Source organism: Triticum aestivum, chromosome 5D (assembly GCF_018294505.1).
Source record: "Triticum aestivum cultivar Chinese Spring chromosome 5D, IWGSC CS RefSeq v2.1, whole genome shotgun sequence".
NCBI lineage: Eukaryota > Viridiplantae > Streptophyta > Magnoliopsida > Poales > Poaceae > Triticum > Triticum aestivum.
In genome coordinates, this window is record NC_057808.1 from 558282743 (window position 1) to 558294708 (window position 11966).

General features: G+C 44.4%; 1 protein-coding gene across 3 annotated transcripts; it reads right to left on the minus strand.

The window, feature by feature from the left end:
* Positions 1-4395: 4395 nt before the first annotated feature.
* LOC123126216 (probable peptide/nitrate transporter At3g43790) lies at positions 4396-11003 on the minus strand. 3 transcript variants are annotated; one of them, XM_044546595.1, is made up of 17 exons: positions 10675-11003; positions 8468-8508; positions 8273-8333; positions 8016-8118; positions 7824-7926; positions 7689-7742; positions 7548-7610; positions 7027-7076; positions 6863-6938; positions 6567-6776; positions 6312-6399; positions 5713-5798; positions 5560-5625; positions 5097-5141; positions 4929-5017; positions 4783-4826; positions 4396-4661 (listed from the first exon to the last, which is right to left on the minus strand). In XM_044546595.1, the coding sequence occupies exons 1-17, from the start codon at positions 10829-10831 to the stop codon at positions 4564-4566; spliced, it is 1434 nt and encodes a 477-aa protein (XP_044402530.1). In that variant the 5' UTR covers positions 10832-11003; the 3' UTR covers positions 4396-4563. The 3 variants fall into 3 exon arrangements, with proteins under 3 accessions (XP_044402530.1, XP_044402529.1, XP_044402528.1); XM_044546594.1 differs by having other exon boundaries at positions 5518-5625; XM_044546593.1 differs by having other exon boundaries at positions 5488-5625.
* Positions 11004-11966: the final 963 nt, after the last annotated feature.

Below are 11966 nucleotides of genomic sequence, written 5' to 3' on the forward strand. Positions count from 1 at the left end.
GTAGTGGAATCAAAAGTATTAAACCAATCTCTATGTGGACACATATGAAAAGTGCATGCAGTGTCAAGTACCCACTCATCATTGGCCTCAGCACATCCAGCAATAACGACAAGAGCATCATCGGAACTATCATCACGAGCAACGTTAGCAGAATTTTCACCTTGTTTGTTACCTTTTCTCTTTTCTTTATTCTGCAACTTGAAACACTCAGAGATGTCATGCCCGTCTCTCTTGCAATACCTGCAATATTTCTTGTCTCTGGATTGCGACCGGCCCCTGTGGCCGTTCTTACTTTTGCCTCTGTTTCCATTATTAGAGTTCTTCTCCTTTGTCCTGCCACGAACAGATAATCCCTCGACTTGGGATGAACTCGAACCATCATGAGGCATCATTAATTTCATCTTCTCCTTAGAGTTCAAAGCTTCATAAACTTCATTAAGTGTGAGAGTATCACGACTGTATAATATGGTGTCTCTAAAATTGGTATAAGAACTTGGCAGTGAACAAAGTAACGTTAAAGCAGTATCTTCCTCTTCATACTTAACCTCCATTGCAGCTAGATCAGATATGATCTCTTTAAATTCTGAAATATGATTCAAAACATTACCTCCCTCGGGTAACCTATGCAGGAATAATTTTTGCTTCAGATGCATCTTGCTGGTGAGATCTTTAGTCATGCAAATCCCTTCTAGCTTTAACCATAGAGCGGCGGCAGTTTTCTCGCTCAAAACTTCCTGCAAAATATTATTATGCAAATGGAGTTGAATTTGTGACAAAGCCTTACAATCAATTCTTTTCTCCTCATCAGTCCAGTCCTGAATTCTATTCTTCCCAAAACTATCCAGTGCTTCAACATAGTCGGTCTGTGCCAACAACGCCCGCATCTTGACTTGCCATGGGGTAAACCTTGTGTCACGGTCCAGTGGCGGAAGATCGTACTTCATGGAAGCCATGAGTAGATAAATTTGTGTACACAAAGTAGTACAAGCCCGTAGAAAAATTCTTGACAAAATTTAATATGCGAAGGAAAAAAAGAGTAAAACAGATAGCACCTGATACGCTGGGTGGACGTAGCACACCGAAGACCAAAAAAACTTGAACTGTAACTTGACGTGACGAATAGTACTAGTAGCTAGCTGATCTGACCTTGTACTATTTCTTGATCCTTCACGTGAAGGGAGAGGCCAGCTAATCTGAAGTCTCGGGACTTGATCCTTGTACACAGCGGCGAAGGAACCCGGTGCCTTACAATTTGATGCGACGGCGCGGCGGAAGTTTGTGTCGGCCTTGGACAACTGCTTGCGTATGAAATCCTGTCGATCTCGGATTCTGCGTAGGGCGACGCAGCGGAAGTCGATCCGGTGGATCGCTGGCTCGTGTGCGGCGGCGCACACGACGAAACCCTAACTCTCTCGTCTCAAATCTCGTATACGAACCTCAACTCTGTATACCACTTGTTAGATAATAACAAGAAATAAACGAGACAAAGAGAGATGGATTTTTACGTGAAAACCTTTGCGGGAGAAAACCACGGATGCACGAAGGCACAATCACTATGATGGAGGAGTATTACAAGCACGAGACGACAGACCGTTTTAGGTGCGACTACATGGGGTATATATGAGGGCAATACATGAGAGTCCTTGTAGGACAAGTAAACAAGCTGTACTCGTACGCGTCGGTACCAACGCAAAGACCCACACCGTATGTATACGTCTAATCCAATACGGTACTAGAATTTGGATCATAATTTAACATTGCCACCGTATAAACAGACGGTCTTCCTGGGCCTAGTCGTAGTCAGCGTGGCCGGGCCAGCGGCTGAACAACAAGCCATATTTGACACAAGAGAATCAGCCCGTAGGCCGTAGCTACCTAGAAGGAGACACCTGGTGTAGAGGTGAATAATGCCTAACTAAGGTATGGTGTAGAGGTGAATAATGCCTAACTAAGGTGGTATAGCTCTACATGAGTATATATACTGCCTACAAAGACTACGAGGATGATGTCTAAAAAGATTATTCGTAATTAATACTGAAAGAAAAACCCCACGAAGACTTCCATTGTGCCAATAGAAGGAGACACCACCCGTGGAGGGGTGGGATCGAGCATTGAAGAAGCAGAGAGCTAGATCACCTAGCGAGAACACTCCCTGCTCTGTCTCCATAGCAGCAGCAACTACACACTGTCATATAGTCAGTATATCAAATTTTATGACTTAGTTAAGAATTTATTTGAAGTAGAGTACCACATATTAAGAATGTTTATGTGGCTCAATCAAAAAGTTTTTCCAGTTCAATTAAGAATGTTTATGTGGATCAATCAAAAAGTTTGTTAAGCCACCTAGGCCCTAGCGATAGCATGCCTTATGTTGAATTAATTAAGAATAATATGTGGCTCAATAAAAAAAATCATCAAAGGAAAAATTAACACAAGGCATGCTATCTGTTTTTTTCTAGAGGAGGAGGACCCCCGGCTTCTGCATCTGGACGATGCATGCAGCCACTTTATTAATTATTCACACAAGACCTTACAAAGTCATACAACAGTAAGACTAAAGCCACCGTCTAGGCAACATCTGTCGCTACTCCTATCCAATTGATGTAGGATGCTGATAGTCTGGGCCTAATACCAAACAGACCTCGCAGCCAAACCTAACATCTAAGACCTGAGGTGCCAACCAGGACGCCTGCCGGGTATGGGGCACCCACCAGTCCGGCGCACTCCTCAACCAGGACGCCTGCTGGGTATGAGGCCGCCGCAGCCACCTGCCATCAATCCATCTTCAGTGATGTATTGCTGCATCTACCTTGCCCGGTCTAACTGCCGTCGACGCCACCAAGACGCCAGACAACGCCACCATCCTGCGCTCGTCCATCCTCACACGCCCACCGGCGAGACCCCGCTGCTCCATGCCGCCGAGACCCGCAGTCGTCGACGCGAGAGAAGGCACACCACACCACCTCACGCCTCTTCCATCCGGCGCCGCTCCACAAACGATGCCCCCAATAGGGAACACGACACCGCAGCGCCGCCATCGTCCGATCCGATGATCTTTGGATTTATGATTTCTCCCGGAGCGGCACGAGCAGGTTGACGATAGTTGCTTGACGATGCCTTCATCAAGGTAACGACGTAGACGCCGCCATCGCCCGCCATGACCGGAGTCGGCTCGAATTTCACCGGCGACTATGTCTCCCCAACTCGCCGCCGGTGCTAATAGTGGCATCCAAGATCCGTCACTACTAGCCTGGCCAACCGCCTTCGGTGGAGAAGGCAGCCACCACCATCATGCCCGGGCCAAGAGACCCGGGCGTCCTCGTGCCGCGAAGATTACCCGGGGGGTCTCCTCTTGCTGTTGTCGAGATGAGCGCAGCCGCAGTGGATCTTGGTCTAAGCCCTTCGGGCCCAGATCAGATCTCATCGCAGCCAAAATCTCATCCGCCAAACGGCCGCCGGAGATGTCCTGGCCACCGCCAACCCGCTGCGCACTGCCGTTGGAGGAGGAGGGAGATGGACGCCGCTGCCCCGACGCGTTACCGCCGGCTGAGGACTGCACCGCCGCCGCCTCACAACAGGGGCTTCGCCCCGCGGCGTCCTCAGCGACGGCGGCGGTGTGGGAGGCGATGGAGGGGGAGGGCTGAGGGTGGTATGCTCGGGGACTCCCGGGGGCGGCGCGGCGCCGCCGCCTCGGGGGAGAGAGGTCGCGGGAGAGGGGTCGGGGGAGCAAGTTCACTACCTCATTGAGATTAAAGCTCACTGGCTAAACCATGAGTTTTCTAGCTTCCAATAATGACATATAGGATCTTGGTGTTGTCTCGTGCATTAATTGTATGGAGATTCATCGAAACATGGGTCCAAAAAGAGTATAAGTTCTATTATGATGACATACATGGACAGCGTGTAAAAGAAATACATTATACACTAGTACTGTACCTCACCCGCTCCTGAGGAGTAAACTATGATCCTTTCCACGTGCACTCAGCAACCACTTCGCCGCGTAGAAACTACAGGTGCTCGGCACATAAAGGCTTGTGACAGCCAACAGACTAAACGGGAGGGTCCATGTGGAGCCTCTGTAAGCCAAGTGTCCAGCTTAGTTTCCTTCGCTGCGAAGGCCAACCATAGATCGTCACGTGCCCGCTCAACTAGCCAAGCGTCTTCTCAAGGCACACGGCGTAGGTATAAGCCGTGTTTATTTCCACGCCAGGGACAACCACGGGCAGCCCCGTGTCTAAATTACACTTGGCCTACGTCAAAACACTAGACAACTTGTGATTTTCCTATAGTGCAAGGTACCATATGCAACTCTTCTGATCAACAATCAACAAAGCCATTCTCGATCTTCTTACCAGAAACAAGTTATCGTAAACCAAAGCATTTTGTGCCTAGGAGTTCTCACTAAAAAAAAGATATCACGTCACATCTGATAACAACCAAGCAAATATGAAAAATATCCATGACACAATACATGAAGTTACACAGTTTTTGACTCAGGGCTGCATTCTGTGGTAGTGCCCCTAATTTTAATTAACTAGCTACATGTACATAACTGCAGGCTCATCATTTCATCACACTCGTCATAGAGAAAAATGGCTTGAACGTCAGCGAGAGCCCGATTACTGACACCATGTTCAGCATGAAGAACAAGATATGATCACCTGCATATTGGATGATAAATAAATCAGTATATGCTCTAATATGTGTGCCTGTTCCATTCAAGTTAAAGCAAAGCATCAATATAAATGCAATTAGCATGGGTTGGACGACCAATGTGTTTACCTGGTAAGAACAATCCAGTTATGTTCTTTTGAGCCCATGAAAACCTGCAGAAAGGCAAGAGATTAGCTAACTATGAAGCACACTAGCGGCCAAGCAAAAACTTAGGGCAATTACTACACAAAAAGCAAAAGAAACAATGTACTTACAAAATTCCTCCTGCTGCTGGAGCTACTGCTTTAAATATTGACATCAGAGTCACAGAGATACCATTGGCAACACCCCTTTGTTCTTGTATCTGTCCATGTTTTCACGAAAGATGTTCGGACATAGCAAAAATAACTCAAAGAAAATGGAACCAGACAGATGATACATACCACTGCTGTGTTTTGTAGAATGTTGCACGCAACAGTAATCGTAGCCTGTTCCATTTTAGATGATGCATTAGAATACTCAAATTGCCTATTAAAATCACTATCTATGGAGCTTGTTTTCTCCGGATACTAAACGTTTAATTTTACTTCATCTGCACAAGTAGTGCTCAAACATGATCTCTCTATACCGCCCAAAAACCTTCATCATTATATTTATATTTCTAAATGGAAGATTTTATTGCTCTTCCGGCCTATACACCAAGATGATAAAAATGTTCGTATAGGATGATTACTAATGTAAGCAATGAGGTGTAACTTTTTTTGTATTGAATGAATTCTAGCTTTTTTTTGAACTCCTGATGAACACCCCCAATTTCTATTAGTTCACTTTTACCAAAGCAACAAAAGAATATGCGAGACTTTCCGCAAACATATTCTTCAGAAGTGAAGCTATGTTGATGAGTACTTTGAGCTCCACACCATATAGGTTGCTCAGGAATGGATATGTTGTAAGCAGAAGTATAGATAATACCTGAAAAAATAAACTTGCGTTCAGTATTGTGCAATAGAATCATCGTATTGAGCAATTACTTTGACATTATATGGTATTCACACATACCGCTGCAAAACGGAATGGCTTGATTAACCCAGCATACTTGGCAAGGAGTGGGTAAATCACAAGTTGATACACCAAAACACCAAAACCTACAAGATTAAAGGGAGTCAAAACTAGAGTTACATGTAATAGGTAACGAAGCGATACTACATATGAGTTGATCAAGGTTGGAGAAGGCGGCAGGCGTAAGCGAGGCGGTTGGCATTCGCCTAGTGCCTAGGCGGTGCTTAAGCGCCCTAGGCGCAGCATAGGCGGTAATATAGTTTTACTATCAGGGTGTATTTGTGAGTATTATATGTGTGTCGATATTAATTTAAGGCATATAAATAAGTTAACTGCCAGCCACTGCAATTGGAATATGGCCCGTTTGGCATATCAGTGCAATATGACATGATTCCTCGCTTGGGTAGACAATTCCTTGCTTGCCCTGTCTAGACTTCCATTTATGCCCTAGGCGAGGCGTTTGGCCATCGCCTAGCGCCTAGGCGTGCTTAAGTGCCGGCACTGCGTTTTCCAACAGAGGTTGATTTCATTCATTTTGGGTTAACTATGTTTAACTTGCACAATGATCATATTATGAAATTAGAAGGAACACCACATACCTGAGATAGCTAGCGCGGTGCCAACATCTTGAGATGTCAAACTTAGTCCCCGATATTTTCTACTGCTCACAGCCCAGAGTGAGAATATCTGAAGATGAAATTTACAAAACACATGAAAAGTTGCTTTAGTTCCTTACTAAAAAAAATGGTTTGGTTCCGAATCTGATTGTTCCCTATATGATAGATATGATGAATACAAGCATCTTTTCATACTATGTTACTTAATCTATTTTAGATACCTAAATATTGAATTACCTCGAGATAAGCTGTATCATGAAGAGAGAAGACACAGTAGAGGGTTATTGCTGACATCAACTGACGGTTCTTTAGCAGGCTCTTCGTAGATGCCATTCTGTCGGATCCCAATTGGTTAGCTTTCCCATCTTCTATGTTCAAATCGGTGACTTGTGCACCCATTGCGTCAATAGCTTCCATTTTCTCATCATGGTACATGTGCAGAGTTTCCTAAAAAACATTATTCAAGAATAGGAATTCAATGGTGATAAAAGAATCACATGGAGATTTGGGGGGGGGGGGGGGGGGGGCAATACCGGAAGCCAAATGCATGCAACACCCGCTGCTGCCGCTAGAGCTGATATGACGAGGCAAGGGAGGAAATATGGAAACCTATAAGTAGATGTAATTTGACAGGTTTATCTTACATTCCCAATGATGCAAAATTTATATCACTGAAACAGTATGAGTGATAATTTACCTTCCAAATATGGATTCCTCAGAGAAAAGATTTGGGTACTTCTTTGCAGGCTGATAGAGGACAGAGAATACACAATGTTAGCGAAAGCCATTCATATAAGATCACTAATCACTCTCCAAAGGGACATTATATGTTCATCATGCGGAAAAAAAGTTATGCTTATCACTTTTAATGATTAAAATATAAATATATGGAAATTCCCTTGGAATAAACCATTTCTAAACTTTCGTTGAAATGACATGATAGAAAAGTTCTAGCTATTCGTCAAGCCTTGCGTTTTTGCATCAATTATGGTAGATGATACATTATTCTCAAGCTCTACACCATGGTTAAATATAATTATGGGCATTTAATGAGTTATTGCAATAATGGCTTTGATGGACTACCATATGCAACATCTTTTCCATGCACCTGGAAGCTACTTACCCTTAGTTTGGTAAACTGGTTAAAAATACAACTTTAGTTCTTCAGGGTTAGTTATGTATTTCTTTAACTCTATATCAAAGTTGACTGATCCTTACTCGTGCAAGAAATCCTCCAATGGCTGGACCAGTAATAAGAGCTATTGATCGCGAAGATGTAACCTGCGACATAATGGTAAACATAATTATCAGCTAATAACCGAGTCTGAAACACTAAACATAAAGTTGAATTGTTCTTACAAGAGAAATTCCTAGAGCTTGGTGCTCTTTCCTGCAGACTTCTGAAGCATAGGCCTAAGGAATGCAAACACACCCATGGGTGTTAAACAACTAAGTACTTCTTAATTCATCTAGTCACTAAGACTAGCAAATTACCTTGATTGGTCCTAATATACCACAGAGTAACCCAAGTAGCCCCCTAGTAATAATTGCCATCCAGTAAGTGGTGCTAAGGCCGAAGAGTGTGTTAAATACAATCCTGAAAAGAAAGATGTATAATAGGGCTTACTTTGATTTAATTGAACAGAGAACAAAATAACTTTTCATGTGTAACTGAATCTGCCATACACTGAGAGGATACTAATCATAATGCAAGGCTTCCTCCCATATTTGTCAGCAAACATGCCCCATGGCACAGCACTAGTGGTTCTTCCAAGGAAATACGCAGCCCCTTAAGACACATAGTTTACAGTCAGTAACTAGGTATTGATATAAAAACACCGTGGACACATTTATAGTATACTCAATGTACTTTATTGTAGGCTTTTCTTCCCGTGTTTTCACCAAAAATTGTCAATTGGTCTGAGGGAACAATTAATGCTTACCGACAAAACCAGCATAGAACCCAATGTCTTCTTCTTGCTTTGCGACTTTCAAGTCCCTAATCTATTGCATCATAACAAAGGTGAATACATAATTAATCACCATTTAGTTTGTAATAATTCATAAAAGCAAACAGTAACTTGCATGCACACAGTCAGAATATATAGATGCCCAAGTTTTGCAACATCGCTACATACCATGAAGTATAAGTAGGGAAACAGAGACTGGATCGGTAGTGCTGGAAAGATAACAGACCAAGGTGTTAGTTACCAAGCCCTAAATCTTATAAGATATAGCTGATCTAATCATCTAAATCAACCTACAGATATGTTCACCTAAAAAAACCTTAAGATATGTAAACTTTTTATTTTCCTTACAAATTAATTCAGGTGACAAAAGAAAATTGGAGTTTCGTAAGGCTGGTCACAATGAGCAAGAACATAAGCTAGTAACCTACACACTTTTCTAGACTATGTTACTACCTTCATAGTGGGTAGGAACATGTATGTAGTGTCATGCAACGATGTATTTATTAGGTCATAGACTCATTGTTTCTTGGAGTGTGTGATGTTCCGGTTACTTAGGCTGCTCCCAATGCATGAGTGCTTAGATGAGGTGCTAAGCACATTAAATAGCTTAGCAACTATACTCCCCAATGCATAGGTGCTTAGCTTATGGTTGCTAAGCTTGCTTCATTTAATGATTTAGCAACTAAAGCTCTTCATGTATTGGTGGGCTTTCTTCCTTTAAATGTTTTGCCTAGGTTCACGCGCTTAGCATTGTTTCTTCCTGGGGTCACCACACTCATCTCTCTCCTCTTAAATAACTTGCCACATCAGATTTTTTGCCTACGTGCAAGGCTTAGCACTTGTACAAGGTGGAGCATTGGGAGGGGCCTTAGCTAGTTACCACAAGCAGCTCTCTCTTCATTAAATATGTGCCACATAAGCAAAGTTGCATTGGAGTGTGTGATGTTACTTCTAAGTTCCTGCCCATTGTGACCAGCCTAAACAAATCGCATGGCTAATGAATAAATGCAGAAAGACGCATACATGTTTGGGGCCATGCATGTCAAGATGTTGCGAAGTCCGGAATGGTCATGGGAGTATATATTGATTGAAATCGACTGGATCGAGTGCCGCTAGTTATCATCCTGAATGGCATATATAGACGTACACTAGACAATCTGGATGTTAGGACATACTCCCTCTGTCCCTCAATTCCACAATGTAGCAGATATTTTGTTTTCTGAAAGCCAAATACGTCTATACTTGACCAAGTTTAAAGAAAAATATATCAACATCCATAGTACAATATTCAGTAGTATTACGTTCATCAGGAAATGTACTTTTATATTTTCTACATCGTCCGGATAATACCACTAGTATCAGGGAGGATGCATCATGCATGGCCTGGCCGGCGCCCACGTTCGTACGAGTAGAGTAGGCACCCACCCGATCTACTCGTCGCCACCGTGTAGTGTAGTCCATGCCATATGATATGATACGACCTACCTACCTCGCTCCTAGATGTGCTCGCGTATGCTTGAAATTGAATTGTGACGTGTTTGGTTGGCTGCACCAAGCCTAACCAGGCTCTAGCGGGTTAAAGTACTGAGCTGTTAATTTGATTGCCTGACTTGCACATAGAAACTGGCCCACACGAAACTTAAAGCTCCCAGCCAGGTCCGCCAAGAACGCTTAGATCGACCGTTTTCCTAGATGCAGGCTCGACCTAGTGCAATTTACACTACGGGAAGGATGCGAACTGGGATAACTGCAGGCGACCAAACAACGTGCAAAATATGACCTAGAGCGTGCATACCCTTAAACAGGAGCCGATCGAGACAGACCGGAGCCACTGGAGTACATGGTATACCACGTGAGAAACATGTACAACTAGACAAACAACTGACACTTCTGTCATGCTATTTCCATTTTCCATCGCCCAGCCGATGGATCATTTCTTAAAACTCAGTATAGAGACAGATGCTCATATACACACATGCGCACACACCCTTCAAAAGGCTGGCGTGAAAAGGCACGTCCTTCGCATGGAGCTAAATATCACCTAGCCGATGGACTGGAGGGGGGGGGGGGGGGGGGGGTGTCATATATTATATTGATTTCTTTGTCTGTTAGGCAATGCCATGGTTATTTATTCTATCTATCTAGTCTTGTGAAACTCCCATGCTTGCCGACCGTAACATGCAGGTTTTGTGTGCGAGGTTCGTGCCCCATCAAGGAGGAAGAAGACGACTGATTCCATCTAAAAAAGGGAGGAGGAAGAAGAAGAGGCAACTAATGAGCTGTAGCTGGTGATTTAACCAGCAGATCATCTTAATGGAATAGCATATGATCATTTCAATTTTCAAAGAAAATGAAAAACGAAACCAAACACTCACCGGCGCAGAGGCAGACGACCCAGACGTAGAAGAAGTTGAGGTAGGGGACGCCGGTGTTGGTCTTGTTGATCTGGTCCAGCCTGCACCCGGGGCACCCCTCCTTGCACACCCTCCTCCCCTTCGCCAGCAACGGAGCAGCCACCGCCCCCGCCGCCATTACCTCCGTTGGCTGTGCTCGCTGAACAGCAGAATGGCTCTAACAAAATGTGGTGGATCAGAAGGGCCGGCCGACAAGTGAACAAGAAGGGAATGTGGTGGATCAGATCGGATCTCCTCTGCTCGGCTCAGCTCAGCTCGCTCTCGGCCGGGCCGTCCGACAAGTGCATCAGTAAAAAATAGCGGCCACGACTCTAGTTCCTAGTCTTGTGTTATAAGCGATCGACTCGAATCCCGTCCGTCCATCCTCCATAGGGATATGCATTCCTACTGAGTGAAATCCGGTGTGTTCCATCATTACCACGGCAGCGTGCAACGTTTGATTCTCCTACTCACGTGACAAAAGATTCCGCAGCAAGCACTTATCTGTACCTAACGTGCTGTATACCCAGTCTGTGACTAGTGGGCCTCCCAATAGAGCTGCTGGCCCCCCAAAAAGGATTATGATGCTTCCTTGATTTGATTGAGTCAAGTTGCTCACGTGTTGTGTTTTATTCCAATGCAGGGAGGTTGGCTTCTACACTCATTTTTCAACACAATACAATCGCAGATTCTTGCATACACTCGTCTTTATGAACACACGCACATCATATCTTAATGAGCACCTCTGAAATGCTGAGCTATCACAATATCTTGAGATTGATGAAGTCAACATAAACATCCTGTAATTAATGAGAGCGTCTCCTCCCACTGAACATCGCCCGAAAGACTGAAATAATCCAGAAAATGCGAGCATCAGTGCAAAATTTAGGACGTGGACCCTGATGGGCATACCCGCACACGAATCCAGCTGGACCGCGGCCGAAATCACTGTTCTGACCTTGTCAGAGTTTATTCTCACAAACTGAACCCGGCGTGAAAGTATTTCACGATTTGATCCTTTTAGAAACGCCAGGGCCCGCGGCGTTTCTGGTCAACTACGAAACGCCGAGGCAGCTAGCGTTTCTGACCTGGCCCACTGCCAGGCCGAGGACGCGTTGTTTGCTGACGTGGCGTGGTGGAAACGCCTAGCAAGCTAGCGTTTCTAGAAACGCCACTGTCCTTGGCGTTTCTGGTGCAGATATTTTAGGTGGTCGTGGGGCTTTCACCCACCACTCACCTTTCACTCTCTTCTCCCCATTGGCCTATCCCGAGCT

Bases quoted from the DNA above. Each gene is read 5' to 3' on its own strand.
- LOC123126216 (XM_044546593.1), bottom strand. From the start codon at position 10,831: ATGGCGGCGGGGGCGGTGGCTGCTCCGTTGCTGGCGAAGGGGAGGAGG. The intron at 7,927-8,015 runs GTATGGCAGATT...CTTTCTTTTCAG, and splicing joins ATGATTAGTATCCTCTCAGT to GATTGTATTTAACACACTCT. The intron at 7,611-7,688 runs GTAAGAACAATT...ATTATGTCGCAG, and splicing joins AAGCTCTAGGAATTTCTCTT to GTTACATCTTCGCGATCAAT.